General features: G+C 43.1%; 3 protein-coding genes across 3 annotated transcripts; 1 reads left to right on the top strand and 2 right to left on the bottom strand.

Moving 5' to 3' along the window:
* Window positions 1-4,264: 4,264 nt before the first annotated feature.
* LOC311318635 (cornifelin homolog B-like) lies at window positions 4,265-5,193 on the bottom strand (the record flags this gene model as incomplete). Its single annotated transcript, XM_084450017.1, has 3 exons — window positions 4,265-4,387; window positions 4,701-4,855; window positions 5,088-5,193. The coding sequence occupies 3 exons, from the start codon at window positions 5,191-5,193 to the stop codon at window positions 4,265-4,267; spliced, it is 384 nt and encodes a 127-aa protein (XP_084306143.1).
* A 2,762-nt stretch (window positions 5,194-7,955) lies between these two features.
* On the top strand, window positions 7,956-11,855 carry LOC311318280 (uncharacterized protein). The gene is made up of 3 exons (XM_084449560.1): window positions 7,956-7,989; window positions 8,324-8,642; window positions 10,596-11,855. Exons 2-3 carry the CDS (start codon window positions 8,345-8,347, stop codon window positions 10,682-10,684), a joined length of 387 nt encoding a protein of 128 aa, XP_084305686.1. The 5' UTR covers window positions 7,956-7,989; window positions 8,324-8,344; the 3' UTR covers window positions 10,685-11,855.
* Window positions 11,856-13,569: 1,714 nt separating this feature from the next.
* LOC311318620 (claudin-7-A-like) lies at window positions 13,570-17,423 on the bottom strand (the record flags this gene model as incomplete). Its single annotated transcript, XM_084449996.1, has 4 exons — window positions 17,005-17,423; window positions 14,566-14,730; window positions 14,399-14,483; window positions 13,570-13,720 (listed from the first exon to the last, which is right to left on the bottom strand). The coding sequence occupies exons 1-4, from the start codon at window positions 17,225-17,227 to the stop codon at window positions 13,570-13,572; spliced, it is 624 nt and encodes a 207-aa protein (XP_084306122.1). The 5' UTR covers window positions 17,228-17,423.
* Between the last annotated feature and the right edge of the window lie 3,180 nt (window positions 17,424-20,603).

Genomic DNA, 20,603 nt, shown 5'->3' on the forward strand with positions numbered 1-20,603 from the left:
CATGCATCTCTCTCTCTCTCTCTCTCTCTCTCTCTCTCTCAAGACTCGCCTATGAAGAGGAAAGCTTGCCTCATACATTTTTATTTGTCTCCCCCTGCTGGTGCTTTTAAGACAACACAAGCTAGTTTCAGAGAGAGAGTCATACTTTCAGATATCATTTCTGCAATGTCTTATTGTGTTTCATAGTGACAAGTTCTAATGGACCAATCTAATGGAGTTTCGAAATCAGCCATACAGTTTCGGACTTAGAGGGAAAGAGAGAGGAGTAAGGGGTAAAATAAACAGTGGAGAATCACAATAGAGGTGTTCAAGTCTGTTTTGAGCGTATTCATTTTCATCTCAAACCTTTTTATAATTGTGAAGCACTGAGGTTTCCCTCATTTACAGTGATGACGAGTTTACACAGAGACACAAATCAACAAAACAAATGCACATGTACAACAACAATATTATTATTATTATTATTGTTATTATTATTATTATTGTTGTTGCTGTTGTTATTATTAGAAAAAGTTACAGGTTGAAGTACATAGGTCTAAAGCCATGGACTTAAACTCTGTGACTGCAGGAAGGACCTCAGGCTTTAGATTCTGTTGTAAGATATTCCATATATAAGGAGCATCATGGAAAAAAAGCAGCCCTTCCAAGTTCAGAGTTCTCTTTATCTCAGCTAACGGTGTGGTCTGTCCTCTGTCTCTGCCGTAGGCCTACCTACAGGATATTCAGAGCCAGCAGAGCGCTCAGTAAAAGAGCCAGCAGTAGAGCCAGCACATCATTTCTCAGATTGCGTATGATGTACTCGATCCAGAAGACAGGGCGTTAGGAGGGGATGTCCTGCAGCGCCCCCTCCTGGCTCCAGGGGAAAGAGGGGTAATGCCTGTCCAGTATGTCTCTGTATATGGGGAGGACCAGCAGACACTCCTGGAGGAGTTTGACAGAGCAACACAGGAGGGTTCTGGTTCGCTAGAGGAGGCCCATGTGGTCCGTTAGCCCAGATTCCGGAGCAGAACAGGCACGTGGGAGACTGGAGATGAGGCAATTTAGGAATGGCCGTCGCCGAAGCTCGTCCAACGAGCGCTGTAGACTCTAGGGAGGTGGAGGTACCTTGCTAAGATGACGGCCATGCCAGGGTCTGTGAGCATGAGGGCAAACGCTGAGCTCCCTGAACTGAGCCATGAGAGCGTGGTCGTCCAGCACCACGGACAGCGTGGCGCGGGTGACGCCGCTGTTGGCGCCGGTCAGGATGGAGAGCAGCTCTCTGAGCTGGGCCGAGGCACCCATCACAGCTGCCCCGCCTGTGGGCCTCAAACAGGCCCAGGCTGATCCGCTCTGTGACTGGGGGGGTGGGGAGTGTGCTCTCTGACCAACCAGCTGTCAGCCATCTGGATGACGGTCAAGTGATGCCCTCAGGTGGTGCTCGCTGGTGAGCTCCTTCACCAGCATCTCAATATCTACCCAGTGGGCTGCCATTGATAGGGAACACCAGGATCCCGCTGCTGTGACGACCAGGAACCTGAGGTGAGGGGGGCGGGGGGGGGGGGGGGGGGCACACCAGGGAAGGAACAAAGAAGAAGAATTCTTTATTTGTGACTCAAACACACGTGTAGTAATGGGCGACGCAGGTAGCACACGCACAAACACACATGCATCAGGGTCGCTGATGAAACGCTGATGAAACAGACAGCAGACAGCCTGTATGGGCTGCACCCGGGACCAACCCAGTGCTCCTGTCCACAGAGGGTTCAGCGAATGGGCCATGAGCCATTGTAGACTATCAACTATCAAGCATGAATTAGAATAATGTAAAAATGTGGGTGCCAGACAGATTTACCTTGATTTCGGTGCTGCCTGTAATCTTGCCTGTAATCTGTAATCTCTCTCTCTCTCTCTCTCTCTCTCTCTCTATCTCCTCTCTCTATCTCTCTCTCTCTCTATCTCCTCTCTCTATCTCCTCTCTCTCTCTCTCTCTCTCTCTCTCTCTCTCTCTCTCTATCTCCTCTCTCTATCTCCTCTCTCTCTCTCTCTCTCTCTCTCTCTCTCTCTCTCAAACATGTACTGCTTGCATGCATATGCGCACGCACAGAGCCACAAAATGCATTCCTGGGCAGTCTGTGCTCTCCAAGCACCATTTCTAGTATCTCGTCATTCCAACTGATTTATTTTTAACTGTGACCAGCAGCTCTATAGCTCGTTCTGTCGGTCGGCCGGTTTTCCTGGATAACTCAAAAAGTCCTTTACAAAAAATGCTCTAGATTTTCATGCTGCAACTAGAGACAATGAGTAACTATGCCAGAAAGAATTACCATGATTCGTTTAAAAGTGGCGCTATAGTAACCGATTCAAAATTTATGATTTAATGTATGAAACTTGGTACACTTTTGGCCTTCCTCATGAGGAACAAATTTGCGTCAAGAACCCATCTTTTCCACCTTGATGGATTTTTCTGCAGGTTGAAAATTTGGCAAAACCTGAAGGACCTGGAGTTTGAGGCTGCGTTCTGAATCGCGTAGGCTACTTCCATACTGCTGTATATAGTATGCCAAAAATTGCCACATGCAGAATGGCAAATGGCAAAAATACCAGGATGTCCTACTACATCCGGTCGTATTTTGCAGTATGCAAGCCAGCACACTTTTCTAGCTATTCTGACCCACAATCATCAGCGGAAATTATGTCACCTGTCTGAGTTGCTTTGATGAATTCCAGCAGTGGACAAATGTCACTTCATGGACAGTGACGGATGTGGTCAAATCTCAAGGCACAATTTATGACAAGGTATGTCCCAAGTGGATGTATACTGCGTGCAAAGTACATACTTTCTAGGGGCAGCTGTAGTACGTACTGGTAGTAAAAAGTATAAGTACCTGTATGCAATTCGGAACCAGCCTGAGATTTTTTGCCCAGCTTCATGTGCTGTGTTCTGTCGGACAGGAAGTGGGTGATCCACCTGCAGGTCGAATTGGGCACGTGCAGCTGGGAGAGTACTACTAGAGTACGTGCAGCTACTCCAGTATGGGCGGGAAGATGGCGTTGAAGACAGAGCTGAAATCCACCATCTGCCGTTCCTGGTGTAGGTGCCTGCGTGTTCCAGATGCTGTAGAATGTAGTGAAGGGCCATGTTTACTGCGTCGTCCACTGACCTGTTTGCCCTGTAGGCGAACTGCAGGGGGTCCAGGAGTGGGTTCATGATGGATTTCAGGTGCAGCAGAACAAGGCGCTCAAAGACCTTCATTACTACAGAGGTCAGGGCATCGGGCCTGTAGTCGTTTAGACCAGTGATCTTTGTTTTCTTGGAGTGAGGTAACTTTTCACATAATACGTATGGTGCATGTATCCCTATAAGGTGTTAACAGCTAAGAGATCAAATCCAAGATGGCAGAGAAATTGACATTTAAAAAAAGGGATGTCCAACTAACTGAGGCAAGGTACAGCAGCTGTCCAACCGAGGGAGACAGAAACACTCCTCAAAATCACTCAAATGCCATTCTGCTGGCAGAAGAACTACCATGCTATAGAAAGCAATACAGAGATATTTAAATCTTAAGGGGAGACAATACAGTCAAAATTGTGTTTTTTCTCCCCAACTTCAATTTTCAGATTTTTCGATATTCTTCTACTATAACATGTATCCTATCACTACATTAACAGAGAAATGGCGAGACTTGATTAAAAACATCTATTTTTCAAATGGTTGTAGCTGTGAAATAAGCACCACTGAGATTTGATTCACTTTCAATTATCTAAACAAGTTGGTGAAATGCCAGGCTGAGCTCGTCTTTTCCATGACTTCTATCCACTTACAGGTGGACATATACTGCATGTTTTGAGAATCTTATCCCCAGATAAGCATGAATAATATGTTCATTTCTAATAGTCCTCATTAGTTTTGAAAGACCAACATCAGAGTGATCTAAACGGTTATCAGGGGACCATCATGAGCCAGACCTTGTCTAGAAGTTACTGGCTTTTTCCTTTGTAGGGACCCGTCTTACTGACCAGATGAAACACATGCAGGTACACAAACAGGCTTTAATGAACTCAAACTATTCACATACATATTCTGAACTATTATATATTTTACATTTTGTTTCCATAATCCTTGCCATGACTCGAACACAATGCATGTGTGTACAGTAGGGCATGCCAAATTTGAGGTAGAATTTAGGTAGAATTTCCAAGTTCTATTTCCATCTTAACAACTTAATACATCAAAATACATTGTGGTACAAACAGAATAAGTTGTTGTGGATGAAGGTGGCTGAGGTTATGTGGCCCTCGTGCTGATCAGGATGATGGGGATGCTCCTCCTCGTCATCTCTCGGGACATCTGGCACCAGGAGCAGGGGTTGCAGAAGGTGCCGTAAAGACAGTCCCTACACATGTTGTCCTGCACACACAACCAGCTACATTAGAGCCCCGACGGTTAGAGAGGCACACAAAAACAGTGGTGTGATTTGGCTGGACGGCACAGTTAGCAGTATCAGGGAACATTCCACATTGATCAACATTCCACCTCTACCAATATCCTGGTTGGTATTTGGTATCCTGGTCACATTAGGCTACACACAAAAAAATGATGCCCAAGTGCTGAGGCTAGTGTTGGATTAGCTCATATGCATCATAAGGTGTACAATATCCGCATGCTAATCAGAAGTAGGCCTACTTATTCCTCAAAAGACATGCAGTCTGATTGTCCTTACTTTGATGCCATAGCGATGACGCATTGAAACCCTCATTGCCATAGAGGTTGGTGGAATCCAGCCAAAGATGTCCAGCAGAGGGAGACAAAGACACTGGCCGTATTTCTTTGTGAGAATACAGGCATGACATGGACAGCACCAGCATCCAAAACAGCCTGGACATAGGTATTCATCAACACACCGGGACACAATCAAATCACGCAAATCACACTGACAAGTGTTCATAGAAATAAGAGCATTTCACACACACACACACACACACACACACACACACACACACACACACACAAACACACACGCACACACACACACACACACACACACACAGACACACACACACACACACACACAGACACACACACACACACACACACACACGGTACTCACAGTCCGGCAAGTCTTGAAGGCAGTCACATATTCCAGATCCCCATTTGTCAGACTCTTTTGACTCCATAACAGGGCCTGGCTGCCGGATGACTAGCTTGGATGTCATTGTGATGTCTTATCTAGAAAGATGTCAGTATTAAAACCCATCTAACTCTAGAGGCCAGATACCGTAGATATATTAGACAGACAGACAGAGACCGACAGATAGATAAGATAGATCTTCACAGTATGTTAATGCGCTATACAAATAAAGCTTTGATTGATTGATTGATTGATTGAATGTCACTCACTGAAATGTATCAACCACGACACAACCACCTAATCTTAACTGTTACAGACTTTTTCAGGACAAAAAGTACCTGTATTCATGTCACTTCAAAAGACAGATTTACAGTTTGTGACCAGAATGGTCTGAATCAGAATTATTATTCCACATATCCTCATTCTTAATTTAACAGTGTTCAACATAGAAAGCTGTTAAGTCTGCGATAAGATGGCATTTAATAAAACAGAGGAAATAGAATCAGAGTAAAATAAGTCATTTTCATACCCAAAGTATCTAATCCTTACTCTCTATTGGTTGTCCTGCTCCAAACACAAGGGAATCTCTTACCTTCGTTTGTTTGTTGGTGTGAGTGTGTGTGCGTGTGTGTGTGTGTGTGTGTGTGACAGAGAGAGAAAGAGCAGTCTGGCTCATCTGTGGATGGTATCAGCTTATCTGACTGCTAAAACAGGACAGGTTATTATTAACTTAATCTCATTAAAACATTGGTATGGTATGTACGTAGATGAGAACTGCACAGGCCTGTCAAACCTGAAAACCTCTTCACCTTCCTGGATGACTCCTGTCAGGTGGGGATGGTCAAGACCCAGAAACTGGGTGAGGCCATGACATCATCAAGGTGTCAAGATAGGTAGGCCTATTACTCTTCACACGCTGTGGTACTAGGACAATATTAAAGCACAATGGACCTCATTCCTGAACATTTTCTTAAGTGTATTCTTCAATGTCTTCAAATGTCACCAAAGTGTTCTCAGCCGTGTTCCCTCAAATGAGGAATGCCACTGCTTCTTAGGTTGAACGCGCATTCTCATACACCTGAATTTGCATTTTTATTTGATTTAGCCTTTATTTAACCAGAGTAAAATCACACTGAGATTTGCATCTCTTTTTCAGGTGAGCCCTGGTCAGGAAAGCAGCACACATAGTTCCAAAACAGATAAAACACATAAAAACATAAAATAATAAATAATAAAAACAAAACAACATCACAACAGATAAACAGAAAATAAAAACAACAGCTCAGAACAGCCTAATGACATCTCCATGCACCATGTACAAGGCCACGTAAAAACATGTACATATCGTTGGCAGCAGCTCCGAAATCTGAGTTTTAAAATGGTCAATGTATATGAAGTGATCTAGTTGCATACATAAACTCCCCGCCAGCTCCTTACAGGGTCGTGTGCACACAGATTCCCCAGACAGTGCGTGAAAAGTTGAGAGGTTCCCAATTGACATGATTGATGTTCAAGGTCACGTGCAAATTCGGCGTTTTATTCGTCACATACAACATACCAGTAAAATGAGAAGTGAGATGTTTCTGGCTCTTACAATATGCACACTAAGCTTAAGCAAGGTGGAAAAAAACAATACAAAATAACAATAGAAAACAAGACGGTATATGGACTTTTAATACGTGATAAATATAGCCTATAGCCTACATGAAAGGCATGAAATGTGATGAGAGCAGATTAAATTGTACAGTTTAGTTAAATGAAAAAGTAAGATACTTGTGGATCTTGATAGGCCCTATCTATATTATGTAGGCCCATATGATATATTTTAGTTATGGATATTCACATGTTTATTTACAGAATGTAGATGTGTCCATTCTGACGACTATGGAATATAAAGCGCTATTGTGCTGAGTCTGAGTATAGCCACTGAGTCTAGTGCTTATTTATTTATTTGTGTAGTGCTTTTATTTATTTTAGGACACCACGGTGCCTCGTAGAATCACGACTATAAATGTGAAACGTAATTGGAAATGATACAAATATTCTCGTATTCATTATTATTATTTTCATATATCATTGGCTTACAGCCAACACACAAAAACAGGAAGTTAACATCACTTCCTCCTTCTGTCTCAGGGCACATGGTTGAGGTAAGTACCCAAACAGAATAGCTTTAACTGAGCTTCCAGATCTGAACCAAATAAAAGTAACTGAATATATCAAACCATGTCTGTGTTGTGCTTTAACTGAAATGTTATGACATGAACTGTAATGAAATATAATGCAAACATAATCATATAATATCTAAAGACCACAAAGTATGATAAGAAGGGCATGATAAGGAGGACATAAGGAACAAGTGATGTGGTCACACCCACTTTGTCACAAAGTACCTGTAAGTACTTGGTAAGTACCGGGTAAGTACTCGGGTAAGTACCCCATACTTACCTGTAAGTACAAACACCTATGCTCCTGTGCACTCCATAATATGTCCCCTCTGCACCGTAAGTAGCCCGTACCTACCTTTAAGTACCGGTAAGTACTGGTAAGTACCCCGTAAGTACCGGGAATGCATGCTGTAAATTGTGATTTGTACGCGGATGGGTGCGAGCGGGTTGAAACCCTTCCAGGTCAGAAAGAACCTTTTATTGTTCCACACAGCACCTTATTTAGCTGAAAAGGGTTATTACCTCCACCCCAGGAGCAAAGCCCAGCAGGGCGGAAGGTAATGGCCGGGGAAACCCCGTTTGCAGTGTTTATCATAATTTGGGGTCTGCACCTTTAAGACACCGGAAGAGTGCATGGGGCATGGGGAGTTGGCGTATACAAACATCGCAGTTGAGACACCGGGGACCCTGCGTACCAACAGTTAACAGTGCAGGTTTGAGATAGCAACAATACTTTACACGATTAACTGTCTGAAGTTATAGGCCTACACATATAGTTTTTGCGCAGGCTAATTTGCATACCGATGCTCGAAATACTTTGTAAATGTAAACAGATGCAGTACACATCTGTCTTACTCCTTCCTTTGTTGTTTTGCTCACACTGTTCTATTCTAGCCTATTTCATTATCTGTACTCGAGGGTAGGCTACTAAAATGATTAACAGAGCTACCACCAGGCAGATGTTGGCGTGTTTAACGTGTAGCCGTAATCTCTGCTCTGTTCTTTCAACACCTCCCCAATTAATCCCGATCTTAATCTCATGGACAGATCCCTCAACCGGTATTCTGCATGCTGTACTGTTGCGGAAGCAAGGATGAGGAGCAGGAGAGCCCGAGAAATCCAGGTGGGGTCCCAGAGCCTAATCGAGAGGGCGCATCTCAGCCACTAACAATGTTCGGAGTAGCGGCGGGAATGCCCGAACTGTTACCTCCCTTTGGCGTGCGACCACCCAGCACTGTGAGCTCCCCTGAGCAGAATGAAGTGCCAGGGACAAGAGTCCAAAGGGGTGCGGTGGGCTTTGACTACCCCCAGCGGAGGTTGGGCCAACGAGCCCCGAAGCTAGGGCAAATCGGACGGTCGAGGAGAGGTGAGTGCGGCAGACAGATAATGAGGCCATCAAAAGATGGAAGGGATGTGATGGAAGTCTGCAGAGCAGTAGGCTAAAAGGCCTTTTATTCCACTTACATCCGTTCAGAGCAGATCATTTTCCTTTTTTTTTTTTTTTCAAATTCAATATAAATATATAGGCCTATATATAAATATATAATTATAAAATGTGTTGTCAAACAAGTTCAAGAGTGAAAATAAATGTAGTAGGCCTACAATAAACCTAAATAAATAGATCAATAGCATATTAGAATTATAATGTGTACATGGTGATTATTCAAAAAATATTACAATTAGAATAACCTATACATAGGCTATATTAGTGATCATTCAAAGGCCTTAGCACTGGGGTAATAGCTATCTCTTTTACAGCTACTAATCACTCTTCTGGACTGATACCATCTTCCAGAGGGTAAAGTAACGAATAGATCTGGTGCAGGGTGGCTTGGATCCTTGACTATGTGTTAAAGGAGTAGTAAAGGGAAAATGCATGTTTAGCCCTGTTTTAAGGTTACTTATGATCATATACAATGGTTTAGATCAAAACGTTGACAAAACTAGCACTTTTGAGAAAGTCTGATAATTGCTCTACCACCGCTTAGGTCATACAATGGATGTGGGTGGGCACCTTGAAAATTAATTCAAAAACATGTTTAACTCTAGATTTCAAAGACAAGAAGCTCACCAAGGGGGTAATTAGTGTCCGTTGGTGTTCTGACATCAAATTCGCCGCAAAGTATGAATCCAGTAGGGTTTTATTGATCATTTTATGAAATCCATTGACTTGTATTGAAGCGACCGTTGTAAATCAATCCGCAGAGGGGATTCAGGAAGCGGAACTACTTACGGTAGCTATTGTTATTGTTTATGTTGCTAGGCTACCTAGTTTACACATGTGCTGCGACTAAATAGTTCTATGCTAAATATTTAAAAAAGCCTTTCCAGATGAACTAGAATCTTACCTTATGGCGAATTATATGTCAGAATGCCAACTAACACCTCGGTGAGTTTCTTGTCTTTGAAATTGAGAGTTTAACAGGTTTTTTTGAATGATTTTTCAAAGTGCCCACCCACATCCATTGTATGACCAAAACGGTGGTAGAGCAATTATCAGACTTTATAAGAAGTGCTAGTTTTGTCAACGTTTTGATCTGAACCATTGTATATGATCATAAGTAACCTTAAAACAGGTCTAAACATGCATTTTCTCTTTACTACTCCTTTAAGCTCTGTTTAGAGCCCTGCTAGTATAAATGTCCTGTAATGATGGGAGATCAGCGCCAATAATGTACTGGGCTATACAGACAATTCTTTCTAGAGATTTGAGATTGTGAGAAGGCATTGCCAAACCAAACATTGAATGAATCATTTAGAATGCTCTCAATAGTACAATGATGGAAATTGATTAGTAGATTAGCGCTCATTTTGAATTTCTTTAATCTCCATAGAAAATAAAGTTACTGATGTCCTTTATTTATAATGGCTTCTGTAACAGACAGATCTGATATCTGAAGGTCAGGGGATTTGATGCAGCATAGACTACTCTTTACCTGTACTTCATTCATGTGGATGGTATTCTGCTCTATAGTTTTTCTTTTGAAATAATATAATTATTATATAAATAATATAATTTCTCTAGTTTTGCATAGATTCAAATTGAGATTATCACTAGTACACTAGCTGTTGATAAACTTATTCTCTATAATTTACTTAACATATTTTCTGTTACTTCATCATTATTCACAATAAGCCCAATTACTGTTGTATCATCTGCAAATTTAACAATATAATTATTTTGGAATTGGAATTCTCACACAGCATTGAGGCGTCCCAGTATGTTCTATTATTTACAGATTCCCAATAAGTCACTATAGCTGTTAAGTATTGCCTTACCTGTCAATTTATAATAACATGAGGCCTTTTTTCTTTACAGTGGACATAAATGATGAGGACTTGGACGACATCATGAACAACAACGGACCTCTCCTGCCGATCTCACTCAGCCTCTCGCCTGTAGCCTGAACTCTGAGACTGAACTCTTATGAGCCTAATGTGCTCATTGTGAATTCTGGCAGTATACCACCTGTCCTGGACTCTGTGGGTGGCCGTGGCAAGGTTTACATTATCAGCATGCACATCACCCTTAGCTGTAGTCTAGCTCCTTGTTTGGACAGTAAGGTGGGGGTTTGAGGAAGGAGATGAAAACGTGCCTCTTTGCTGCAGCTGCCCTGGTGTAGAGGGGCTACTTGTCCTGAGAGATTGGCTGCAAGGTGGAGTAGATATAAGACTAGGCTGAGCTGAGGCTGGAGTGCCAACAGCTCTTTCTATCAAGAAATGGCTCAGTAAGTTTTGACATGCCACTCACAACCACTGCTTCACCAAGCATGTGGCTTACAGTGCTTCTTTTACTGTTGCTGGCAAAAACATATCAGCTTTACTGTTTACATCTTGTTGATATCATGGCCATTATTCAGCATTATATGTTTACAGTATTTTAACAGGATTGTTTTCAGATAGTATCAATGCACTTTTACAGTTTGTAAGCGATTACCTCTGGTTTAGTTTTTAGTGGCCAGTGATGGTTACTAATTCACTATGTATAAAAGGTGTGGTAGGACATGGGAAACACTGTGAGGACTGTCTGGGGCAAACATTTATTTACCATAGAATCACAGTATATAAGAAACATTTGATCTTTTGAGAATAACCAAAGCCTCATGTTTATATAGTGAACTTTCTTCTAGTAGTAGGCCATCACTACAGAGTTAGTTACTTAATCAGTGGTCTTGTTCATTTCACCTCATGATGCTGCCTGGTCATCAGGTGACATATGCAAACAGCAACTGACATCGACATGGAGTTGGATTTAATCTTGACTCACAACATTTCATGTTAAACCTGTTTTGGCATTAGCCTGCTAAGGGACAAACTGGCAATAGATTCAGTTTAAGAATGGCTGATGTGAAGTGAAAACGTGGTTGCTTCTTGCTTTGTTAGTTAGGCCTGTGCAGCTGACTCATGATATGGGTACTTTGGTGTATACAAACTCTGTTAGTGCTTTCAGCATCCATGTCTCTTGGAATTGCTCTAGATGAATGCATGTAGCGGTTCAGTGCCGTCACTACAGTCCCACAGTCATGGATTTAGCTGGAGATATTCACCACAAGATGGCAATAAAACCAAAGGAACACACTGGGCCCTGCCAAGAATTTGAGTTCTATGTGGATAATATGAGTACCCAGAAGCTCTTGTTGCGACTGTGGAAGCTGAAATTGAATAAAAATATGCAATTGTCTGCAAATCTGAAAGAAAACCTAATTTGTGATCTGTGAGGGTGAACCAATGCAGAATAGGATCTACAAGTTCCCATAGACATCCAGGAGGCTGAAGCAATCATGGAATTTAACAATCAGCTGTGGAATGATAGTAACGCTGAAAAGCTGTTTGCTAGCCATCACACCCACCCACCAGATATGACGAAAGGAACTGCTGCACCGTAGAGCATTTCACAATTTCAGAAAAAGTGTCTACAGTACATTTGATTTAAAAATGAACACCTGGGTTAATCTTTTACCAAGCATGTAGGTGATGGCTCTTCACTCTGGAAAGACATGAATTCATGAGATTATTTTTTTGTGATGCAATCTCAGTGTAGCTATTGATATAGGCTATTAATAAACCAGCCAAACAACTCATTGAGGCTCTTTTACTTTATTTTATTTACACGAGGCAGGTCAAAAACAAAAATCACAATTATAAAACAACCTCTTACAATGTTAAATATTCATTATTGTGGCAACATGTATTGTAAATGTAAATCTACTCATGGGAACATGAACAGAAATCCCCATCCCTTCAAAACTACAGAGTTGAGTGATAACAGGAGAGCTCAGAGCAACTTGTTCAACCAAATAATCCACACTCAGTTCCTGGAATAAGATGGAATTCATCAAATGTCCTACTAGCTATTTTTGAATGAGAAGAGTGTCTAGGTTATAGGAATAAGGTGGAATCAGCAAGTTCTGAATTAGAAGAGAGTAGGTTATATGAAATACATTCTCCAATTCTGCATGTCTATTTACTGTACAAGGAAGGAGGGCCCAGTTTACATAAGAGGCTAACTGAGTGCGGGCATTTGATTACTGAACCTAGGTTGAGTTGTAAAAATATAATAAAATGGCAATTTTATTATAAAATTTTAACAGCAAGTGCTAAACCTTCAAGCAAGGTCCTCTCTGTTCTGTATGTCCTTGAGTGAAGCTGAGCCACTGCTATGCCATGATGACTAGCCAGTGTGGTAAACAACTACTAAACACTGGACAAACAATGACAAGGTCATTGTATGTAGTACAGTATGTTGTAAAACCAATACCACTTCTATGATGGCTGAAATATGAATCCAAAATATCCAGCATTCCCAGGTATGAGGCATAGATACAGAAACGACTCACTGCTCTCTATGGTGTTGGGTGAGCTTAGCCAGGTCATGAAATTCAACAATTAAGAAATTCCCCACTGAAATCACCTGTCCAGTCCAGGTAGGCTACAGGAACAGACATGCGATAGTTGGCGCAAGTGTTTGAGAGAGGAGCGTAAAAAGGCTAGAGTTCTCCCTGAGTCTGACACACTCACTCTGCTCGCCCTTTGACAGAAGTACACACCAGGAGCTGTCACCTACAATCTAAAAGAACATTAAGAGCAGAGTTGTCTTAAAATAACATCCACACATCAGTAATGAAGGGGAAAGCTGTACCCCAAAAACATTTAAAAACAATGTAGAAAAGAAAGAGGAAAAAAAAACAGGTACTGAACTAGATGAATTTGGCAGGAACCGAACGCCATCTTGAGCTGGGCCCATGTAGAGGTGGTAGTTGTCCTTCTGTCTCCCGGCACCAAGCCACGCCTTCTCAAACGTACTCCTTGCTGCTGGGGGGCCGAGAGATGGGGTACTTGGGGGTAGCTTTGCTCCTGGGGCAGGAGGCTGCTAGCATGGCACCACCCATAACATCAAGAAAGGCTCCTGCCCAGGCAATGAAGATGGCTGAACCAAACTCATACCTGGATGAGAGGGGGGCGGGGTATTACTCATTAGCGCTCGATTTAAACAACATTTAAAAAAGCAAAAATCACCAGGACAGAGTATTCCAGTTTGGCTAGCAGCACAGGGTGAGAGGTAATGTTTTTGGTGGCGTGCATGCGTGTGTTTATCGGTTAGCAGGATTACACCAAAACTCGGTGGAAGGGTGTAGCTGGGCCAATATACAACCCCTTCAATTTTGGAACGGATCCGAATGGGTCGGGTCCTTTCACCTTCAATCATATTTGTGGACTGATTACGCAAAAACGACCAAACCGATTTTTATCAAACTCGTGGGCCACCGTAGAACCCTGGACTGCGTCGCACTGCCCCCTGCTGGCTGTGATCCTGCTGGCAGTGACCTGAGGGGGGCGCCACAGAGCCGGCCAAATACAGCCACTTATTCGCCTCCAGTCATTTTTACCTCCACCCCAGTGAGTCACGGGGCGGATCCACGAGCCACGCCAAACACCGATTGGATGGCCATTCACCTCCACTCATTTTTTGGACTAAGATTACGCAAAAACTACCAGACTGCTTTTCATGAAACTCGGTGGAGGGGTGTAGCATGGGCCAATTTGGAACCCCAAAAAATGCATTCAGGGGCGGAGATCTGTGCTCTCTGAGCACCATTTCTAGCACTTCTAAGCGGCGCTTACTTGGTGTTGACAGGTGTGAATGGGTTGTAGAAGGCTTTGATGATGTTGTGTGCAAACCAGGAACAGGCCACTACAGAACACAGAGCTGTGGATGAAAGGAAAATAAGTTATTCATCAGATCAATAACACAGTCCTGTGGAAACGACACGAGTTTCGAGGGACCTGACCTCCGATCAGAAGGACGATGCCTCCGGTCATGGCGATGCGGGACTTTTTGCTTTTGTCATCTCCGCCACAGTTGGTGCACTTCATTCCCATGGTAGCCACGCCCAGTCCAGCCACTGTCACGATGATGCCGACGATCATCAGTGCACGCGTGGCCTGGAGGGAACCTGAGGGACCAGACAGTGTTATGTCAGATTAATAAGATCATTCACCTCCCTGTCCATTTAACATGGCGAAATGGCTGCACCTTTAGCTATAATGCTTATAATGGCCGGGTTTCCCGAACGAGTTAAGAGGCACTTAACTCCAAAGTACTTCTTAACTCCCATGCAAAGGGTTTCTTAAGAAGGGTTTCTTAAGAAAGTTCTTCATCGGGAAACCCGGCCAATAGCAATTGTAAACTAACTAAGCTAAATCTAAGTGTGATTGTTGGAAAATGTGCTTGTCACTTTGAGAGCAGGTCAATAAGTTAACGGACCAAATCAGGAAAAGGGGAGCAAATGTTTTCTGATTTCACATCCATTTTGACCAACCAGGAAAGTTAAAACTCAAAGAGCCACTGAGCCATACACGCAAATACAGAGATCTCTCTGTTCCAGCCACTCCCTACCCCCAATGCACCTGTAGTCAGGCACAACAGAAACCAGCTCCAACCAGAAACCCTCTTGAGGGCGGTGTGGGTGTGTGTGTGTGTGTGTGTGTGTGTGCGTGCCACCCCTCCCCCTGAGCAGCTCAGTGGACAGGAACAGGTCTGACCAGTCCCGGCAGAAACGGTGGAGCGCGGGGGTGTTCAGGTTTCACTATGTGAGAGACACTCCCTTTCCACGCCGCTGCCGTTTCGCCCTGCCCTCCTACAGTATAGAATAGCCTTGTTCCTCACAGCAGGCAGCTACAGCACAACCTAGCACTCCCATTCGGAGCTTCAAATCAAAATGGCTGCTAACTAAAGCCAGTAATATGTATAACATGGCCAAATCCACACATGTCGCCTATTGCAAGGTGAAAGTCGGCCCACTTTAAAAATAAATAAATAAATAAATAACTTGACTATTCTAACCAGAACCCTCCACAGAGGACTGCTGCTCTATCTTGCAAACCTAATTTACATGGACAAATTTATCATATTTGGCATTTCTCCATCAACCTGATATTATCATCTACTATTTACTTGTTGCTTCCTGCAACGGCTGCTTTGATTACACTAGGTTTATCAGAGCTGGCTTGTGTTCATGTTTGCAGATACGATAAAGAGAGTTGTTTTATAGACTTCTTATCAGAAGCGTTGATACACTACTCAAACACAAAATTGTTTGACAGCCCGTCAAATGACCTACTATAAACAGAAGACAAGATAGCTAGATTGAGGGAAGAGAACTACAGGTGCATATCTGGTAATGAGTATGTGTGAATGAGAAGAACGGATGGCACTCTAATCCCATAGTGTTAACATCAGGACAGTGATCTGAGGAGGAACATGCTGGGGGGGGGGGTACTAGTCTATACTAGGGGTAGAAAAGAGTGACACATTGACGCCAGGTGATGTCACAATATGGGGCGTTGTCAAGTAGGTGTCTCTACAGTTATTCCATTCATTGATCTGTCGAATCTTCCTTCGCCATTGAATGTTTTGTCCCATATTGAAAGCTGATGTTTCCATTAAACAATAAAATAGCCTAATTGGGGAGCTCTGACATGTTTATATGGTGCTTTGTGGTTTGAGTGAAGAACACCTCCTGAATACTTGACTTGACTCAGTAGGCTACTTTTCACGAGAATGTTGACAAAACACAGAGAGAGAGAGAGGTGATACCGCCCAGAGCACGTTCAGCCTCCGGTCCAACTGGGTTTCCATACAGACTACACGGGGGGAGGGGGCAGCTAGGGCACGGCACAGAACAATGCCAGTCAAGATAATCATTACCCCCGTAACAGCTTAACCAGACCGTGTCAACTTACTAACTTCCTTAGTGCCTTGAGGTTGATGTGTTTAGGTCTTTCAAAGTTTCAACTCTATCACAGATGTTCTACTATGGGCCATAGTCTACGAAGGAATTAACTGGCCAAATAAAAATAAAATAAAACTAGTGTTAGGGAAATAACTGACCAAATAAAACAAAGTGTTTGAAAAATATATGTGAACGCTTGACCAACAGACGGTTATCATCATACCATGGTAGTGTAAAACAAAGTAAGTAAATCAAAATAGTCGAGTCAGACAGGAAAAGGACAATGGGAATCCACCTTCCCTCAGCGCGCCGCACCTGTCTAGCCCTAGACGTAGGCCTACTTTATCGGGTTTCCAAAGAGGAACGCTGTTGCGTGCGACATTCTATACTCTCAACACGCGGGCTGCAAACAGCAGAGCTATTCTACTGTATGAGAAAATAGTTCAATTCATCCATGCAAAAACAACTTCATAATGTCAAAATATAAGCACTTACTGTCAAGTTGCAGAATAGAATCGTAGACTTTGCACTGAATCTGGCCGGTACTTTGGAATGCACAAGACATCCACAGGCCTTGGTACATGGCCACCGCTGTAATGATATTGTCCCCAACATAAGCTGACATTTTCCACTGGGGTAAAATTGTCCCAATGATTAACCCGATCAGACCAATTAGAGAAAGGGCGAATCCCAAAAGCTGTAATCCCTTGTTGGCCATTTTGCCCTTCGATTAAAACAAAACAAATTTTACAATCCCAGGTCGTGGCCAAAAAGTAGTCCTCCACACCCTCACAAACGGGTTTGATGTCGCCAAAAGTGTGTAATGTAGGCTAAGCTGTCTTGAATTTCTGAAGCCTAATTTCAAATTAACGTTTTGTTCAGTCGTATGCTAAACCTCTACTCTTCGTTTAGGTTCTTTTCTCCAAAAGACACAATTTACTATTTCTCACTAGGCTGAACTGCAGGCACCTGTTCTTGAGCCGCACCTTGAATACATAATGAGGGGTTGTCGGGGACGAGCGTTTTAAGGAGGGGGTTCCTCACAGGGGGCGGGGACGCGCACAGTTTCGTCTCCTCGGTCTCATCCGCCAGAATTTTCCTGTGAAGCAATTATTTCAGTTTCATGATGTCACTTTGTGAGTCGTTGTCGAATAAAATAACCTAAACCATATGATTCAGCAGAAATAATTAGTCTATTTCACAACTCTCGAATATGCAAAAGGTCGTTTACAGGTTAAGATTCCTACTTTAAAAATGGTTGAATAGGCCTAGCCTACTGAAAATGAGTAGGCCTAGGCTAGCATATATATTGGCTGCATTCCGAATCTTCTACTTTTTACTATCTGTAGCCTACGTCAGGGTTCCCACGGTACCTGGAAACCATGGAAAACATGGAATTTATTTTTTCATTTTCCAGGTTTGGAAAAGTCATGGAAACTGAGCAAAAGTGAACACTTACATGGAAATTGAAACAGTTGTCCTGGAAATTTTCATTGGATGATGTGTAAAATAGTAATAAAATGAAACTATTGAGCACAGAATTAAGATAAGTTTATAAAAACCCTTTACATGTGAACAGCTTTTACTGTAGAGTTAAAGTATAGTTTCGGATTGGTGGACTTCGGGAATAATAACCGAGAAACGTTACTCGCAATCTCAATAGAAGGGTCAGATACATGCATTTCCCAGCCAACACGGGAGCCTTGACATCCACATCTTATGCATGTTTATCCTCAAATGTAAGTAGCTGTGTTTTAACTGTGTGGTAAACCTGGGTTTATCAATGTTAGTTAGTAAGCAGTGCAATCTTGCTAACTAGCTAGCGAGCTAGGTAATTTTTACCTTGCTTTTAAAATACTAGAACTATGTTTGATCCCCATATGTATTTCACTCATTGACTTTTCCTAAAACCGTGTTATTCACCACATTTAGGGGTGTTTGTTTTGAATTTGTATTCATTAATGATGGTTAGCAAGCACATGCAGTGCAATCTTGCTAGCCAACATTCAGCTTGCTAACTAACTATCTAGTGTTGGCTAGCTTGCATTGCTAGCTAACTACCAATACATTTTCACATTAGGCTGTGACATTACTTCTATACTAGTTGACATGACCAGTCTAGTCTTGATCAATTTTGTAACATTCATTCTTATATCTACTTGATATAAGAAAGAAAGAAAAATTATACTACTAAATAGGAACATTTGGGGAAAAATGATACCACTAAATAGGAACATTTGGGGTGAGACATTTTTTTAAATCATTGATCATGACCTTATTCTATACATCTATACTGTTAAGCTAAGCTTACTAGTGAGGTTGCTGTACTGAGGAACCACAGGGGAACCAGCCTTATGTTTTCCCTTTTAGGTTCATTAGTTTGATTTACAAAAGCTTTTACAGAGTAAGAGTAGGCATACTACCCCTTCTACGTAAGACTCATAATCTCAAATGTGTGATGCATTACAGGAGTGAGTGACAATGAAAGTGAAAAGCTTGTTGCATTATTTCATGCATTGATATTATTAATAAGACAATCTCTAAGCATTTACAATGTAGACTTGACTGGCACATCTTTTAAATCAGGTAAGTAGTCAGGTGTGTGTGTGAGGAGAGGGGGGCGCGGATGGGGGCGGAAAGCTTCAGGGGCCTATAGATCATCACTTAATATGGTACCTGGAAAATCAAGAGGTAGCATGGAAAATTTTTTCAAGGCAAGCGTGGGAACCCTGCTACGTACTACAGTTGCCCCTGGAAAGTAGGCTACAGCTGCCCCTGGAAAGTACGTAGCCTACTTTGCCCGCAAAATGCATCCAATTAGGACATACTAACTTGTCATAACATGACGCCTTGACATTTGACCAGATCCGTCACTGTCGATAAAGCGACATTCTTCCACAGCTGGGATTTATCAAAACATCCCATGCGCGAATCGCATATGACATTTCACAACGCTGCGCACTGAATTGTGGGTCAGAATAGACAGGACATTCTGGTATTTTTGGCATAGGGGAGACCGGGGCACAACCTAACACTTTTAGGTTTTATCTTAATAAAAAAAATATATCCATATATATATTCAACCTATTTCATCCACAAACAAGAGTCATGTCTCTGCTATGATTACAGTTCAACCGAAGGTAGCAGGAGGTCAATGTTAAAACTTGCCCCGTGGGTGGGGCACATTTTAACAGCTACGGGGCACATTATAACTTCATAAGAAACACTGATGATTCCTGTGACGTTGGCTATTTTGCTGCAATTAGTTCAACTTCTGTTTCTGGACAAAGGTAAGGGATAAACCCAGATAACACAAGGCTGGCGGACCTACAGCAGGTCCCCGATGGACAAGTTGGCGGACCTCCGGCAGAATACAACACAAGGCTAGCGGACCTACAGCGGTTCCATGATGGATACTCCAGCTGGTCGTGGATAGTGCACCTCTCTCCGGGCCACCCACCTGCCCCCACCAGTGAAGACCCTGTGTCTCTAGCTCACTCAAGGACTGAGTTGTGGGGTCTGTGGTGTGGTAGCGAGACTCTGCCCCCTCGCGTCATATTGGGTCGGGGGCTGTGGACCCCTCTCTGGGCTACCCACCTGCCCCCACCAGGGAAGACCGTGTGTCTCTAGCCCACTCAGGGGCTGAGTTGTGGGGTCCGTGGCGTGGATAGTTGCATGGTGGTATGACAGTGGGTCGAGGGCAGTGCAGTGACCTCCGGGCAATCTACATGCACCCACTGGCAAAGACCGTGTGCCTCTAGCTCATTCAAAGGCTGAGTTGAGGGGTCCGTGGCGTGATAGCGAGACTCCGCCCCCTCATGTCTCCGGGCCACCCACCTGCCTTCATCAGTGAAGACCGTGTGTCTCTACCACACTCAGGGGAGATGTGTGGTCTGTGGTGTGATGCTACCACTGTAGTCATAAAAGTGTGCCTGTACCTCTAAGCCTTTAAGGCTCCCACAGAGTCGGGCGGAACGTACGCGGAGCGGACTCCGCAGAGGTCCGTGCGGAGTCAAAGCGGACGTCCGCAGGGTCCGAAGCTCAAAATTTCTAACGCGCGGACGTCCGCATCGCGCACCGGTGTCACACAAAGT

The sequence above is a fragment of the Borostomias antarcticus genome (assembly GCF_949987555.1).
Source record: "Borostomias antarcticus genome assembly, chromosome: 15".
Taxonomy (NCBI): Eukaryota; Metazoa; Chordata; class Actinopteri; order Stomiiformes; family Stomiidae; genus Borostomias; species Borostomias antarcticus.

Coding starts and splice junctions, on each gene's coding strand:
- LOC311318280 (XM_084449560.1), top strand. CDS start 8,345: ATGCTGTACTGTTGCGGAAGCAAGGATGAGGAGCAGGAGAGCCCGAGA. Junction 8,643..10,595: donor AATCGGACGGTCGAGGAGAG/GTGAGTGCGGCA, acceptor TTTTCTTTACAG/TGGACATAAATGATGAGGAC.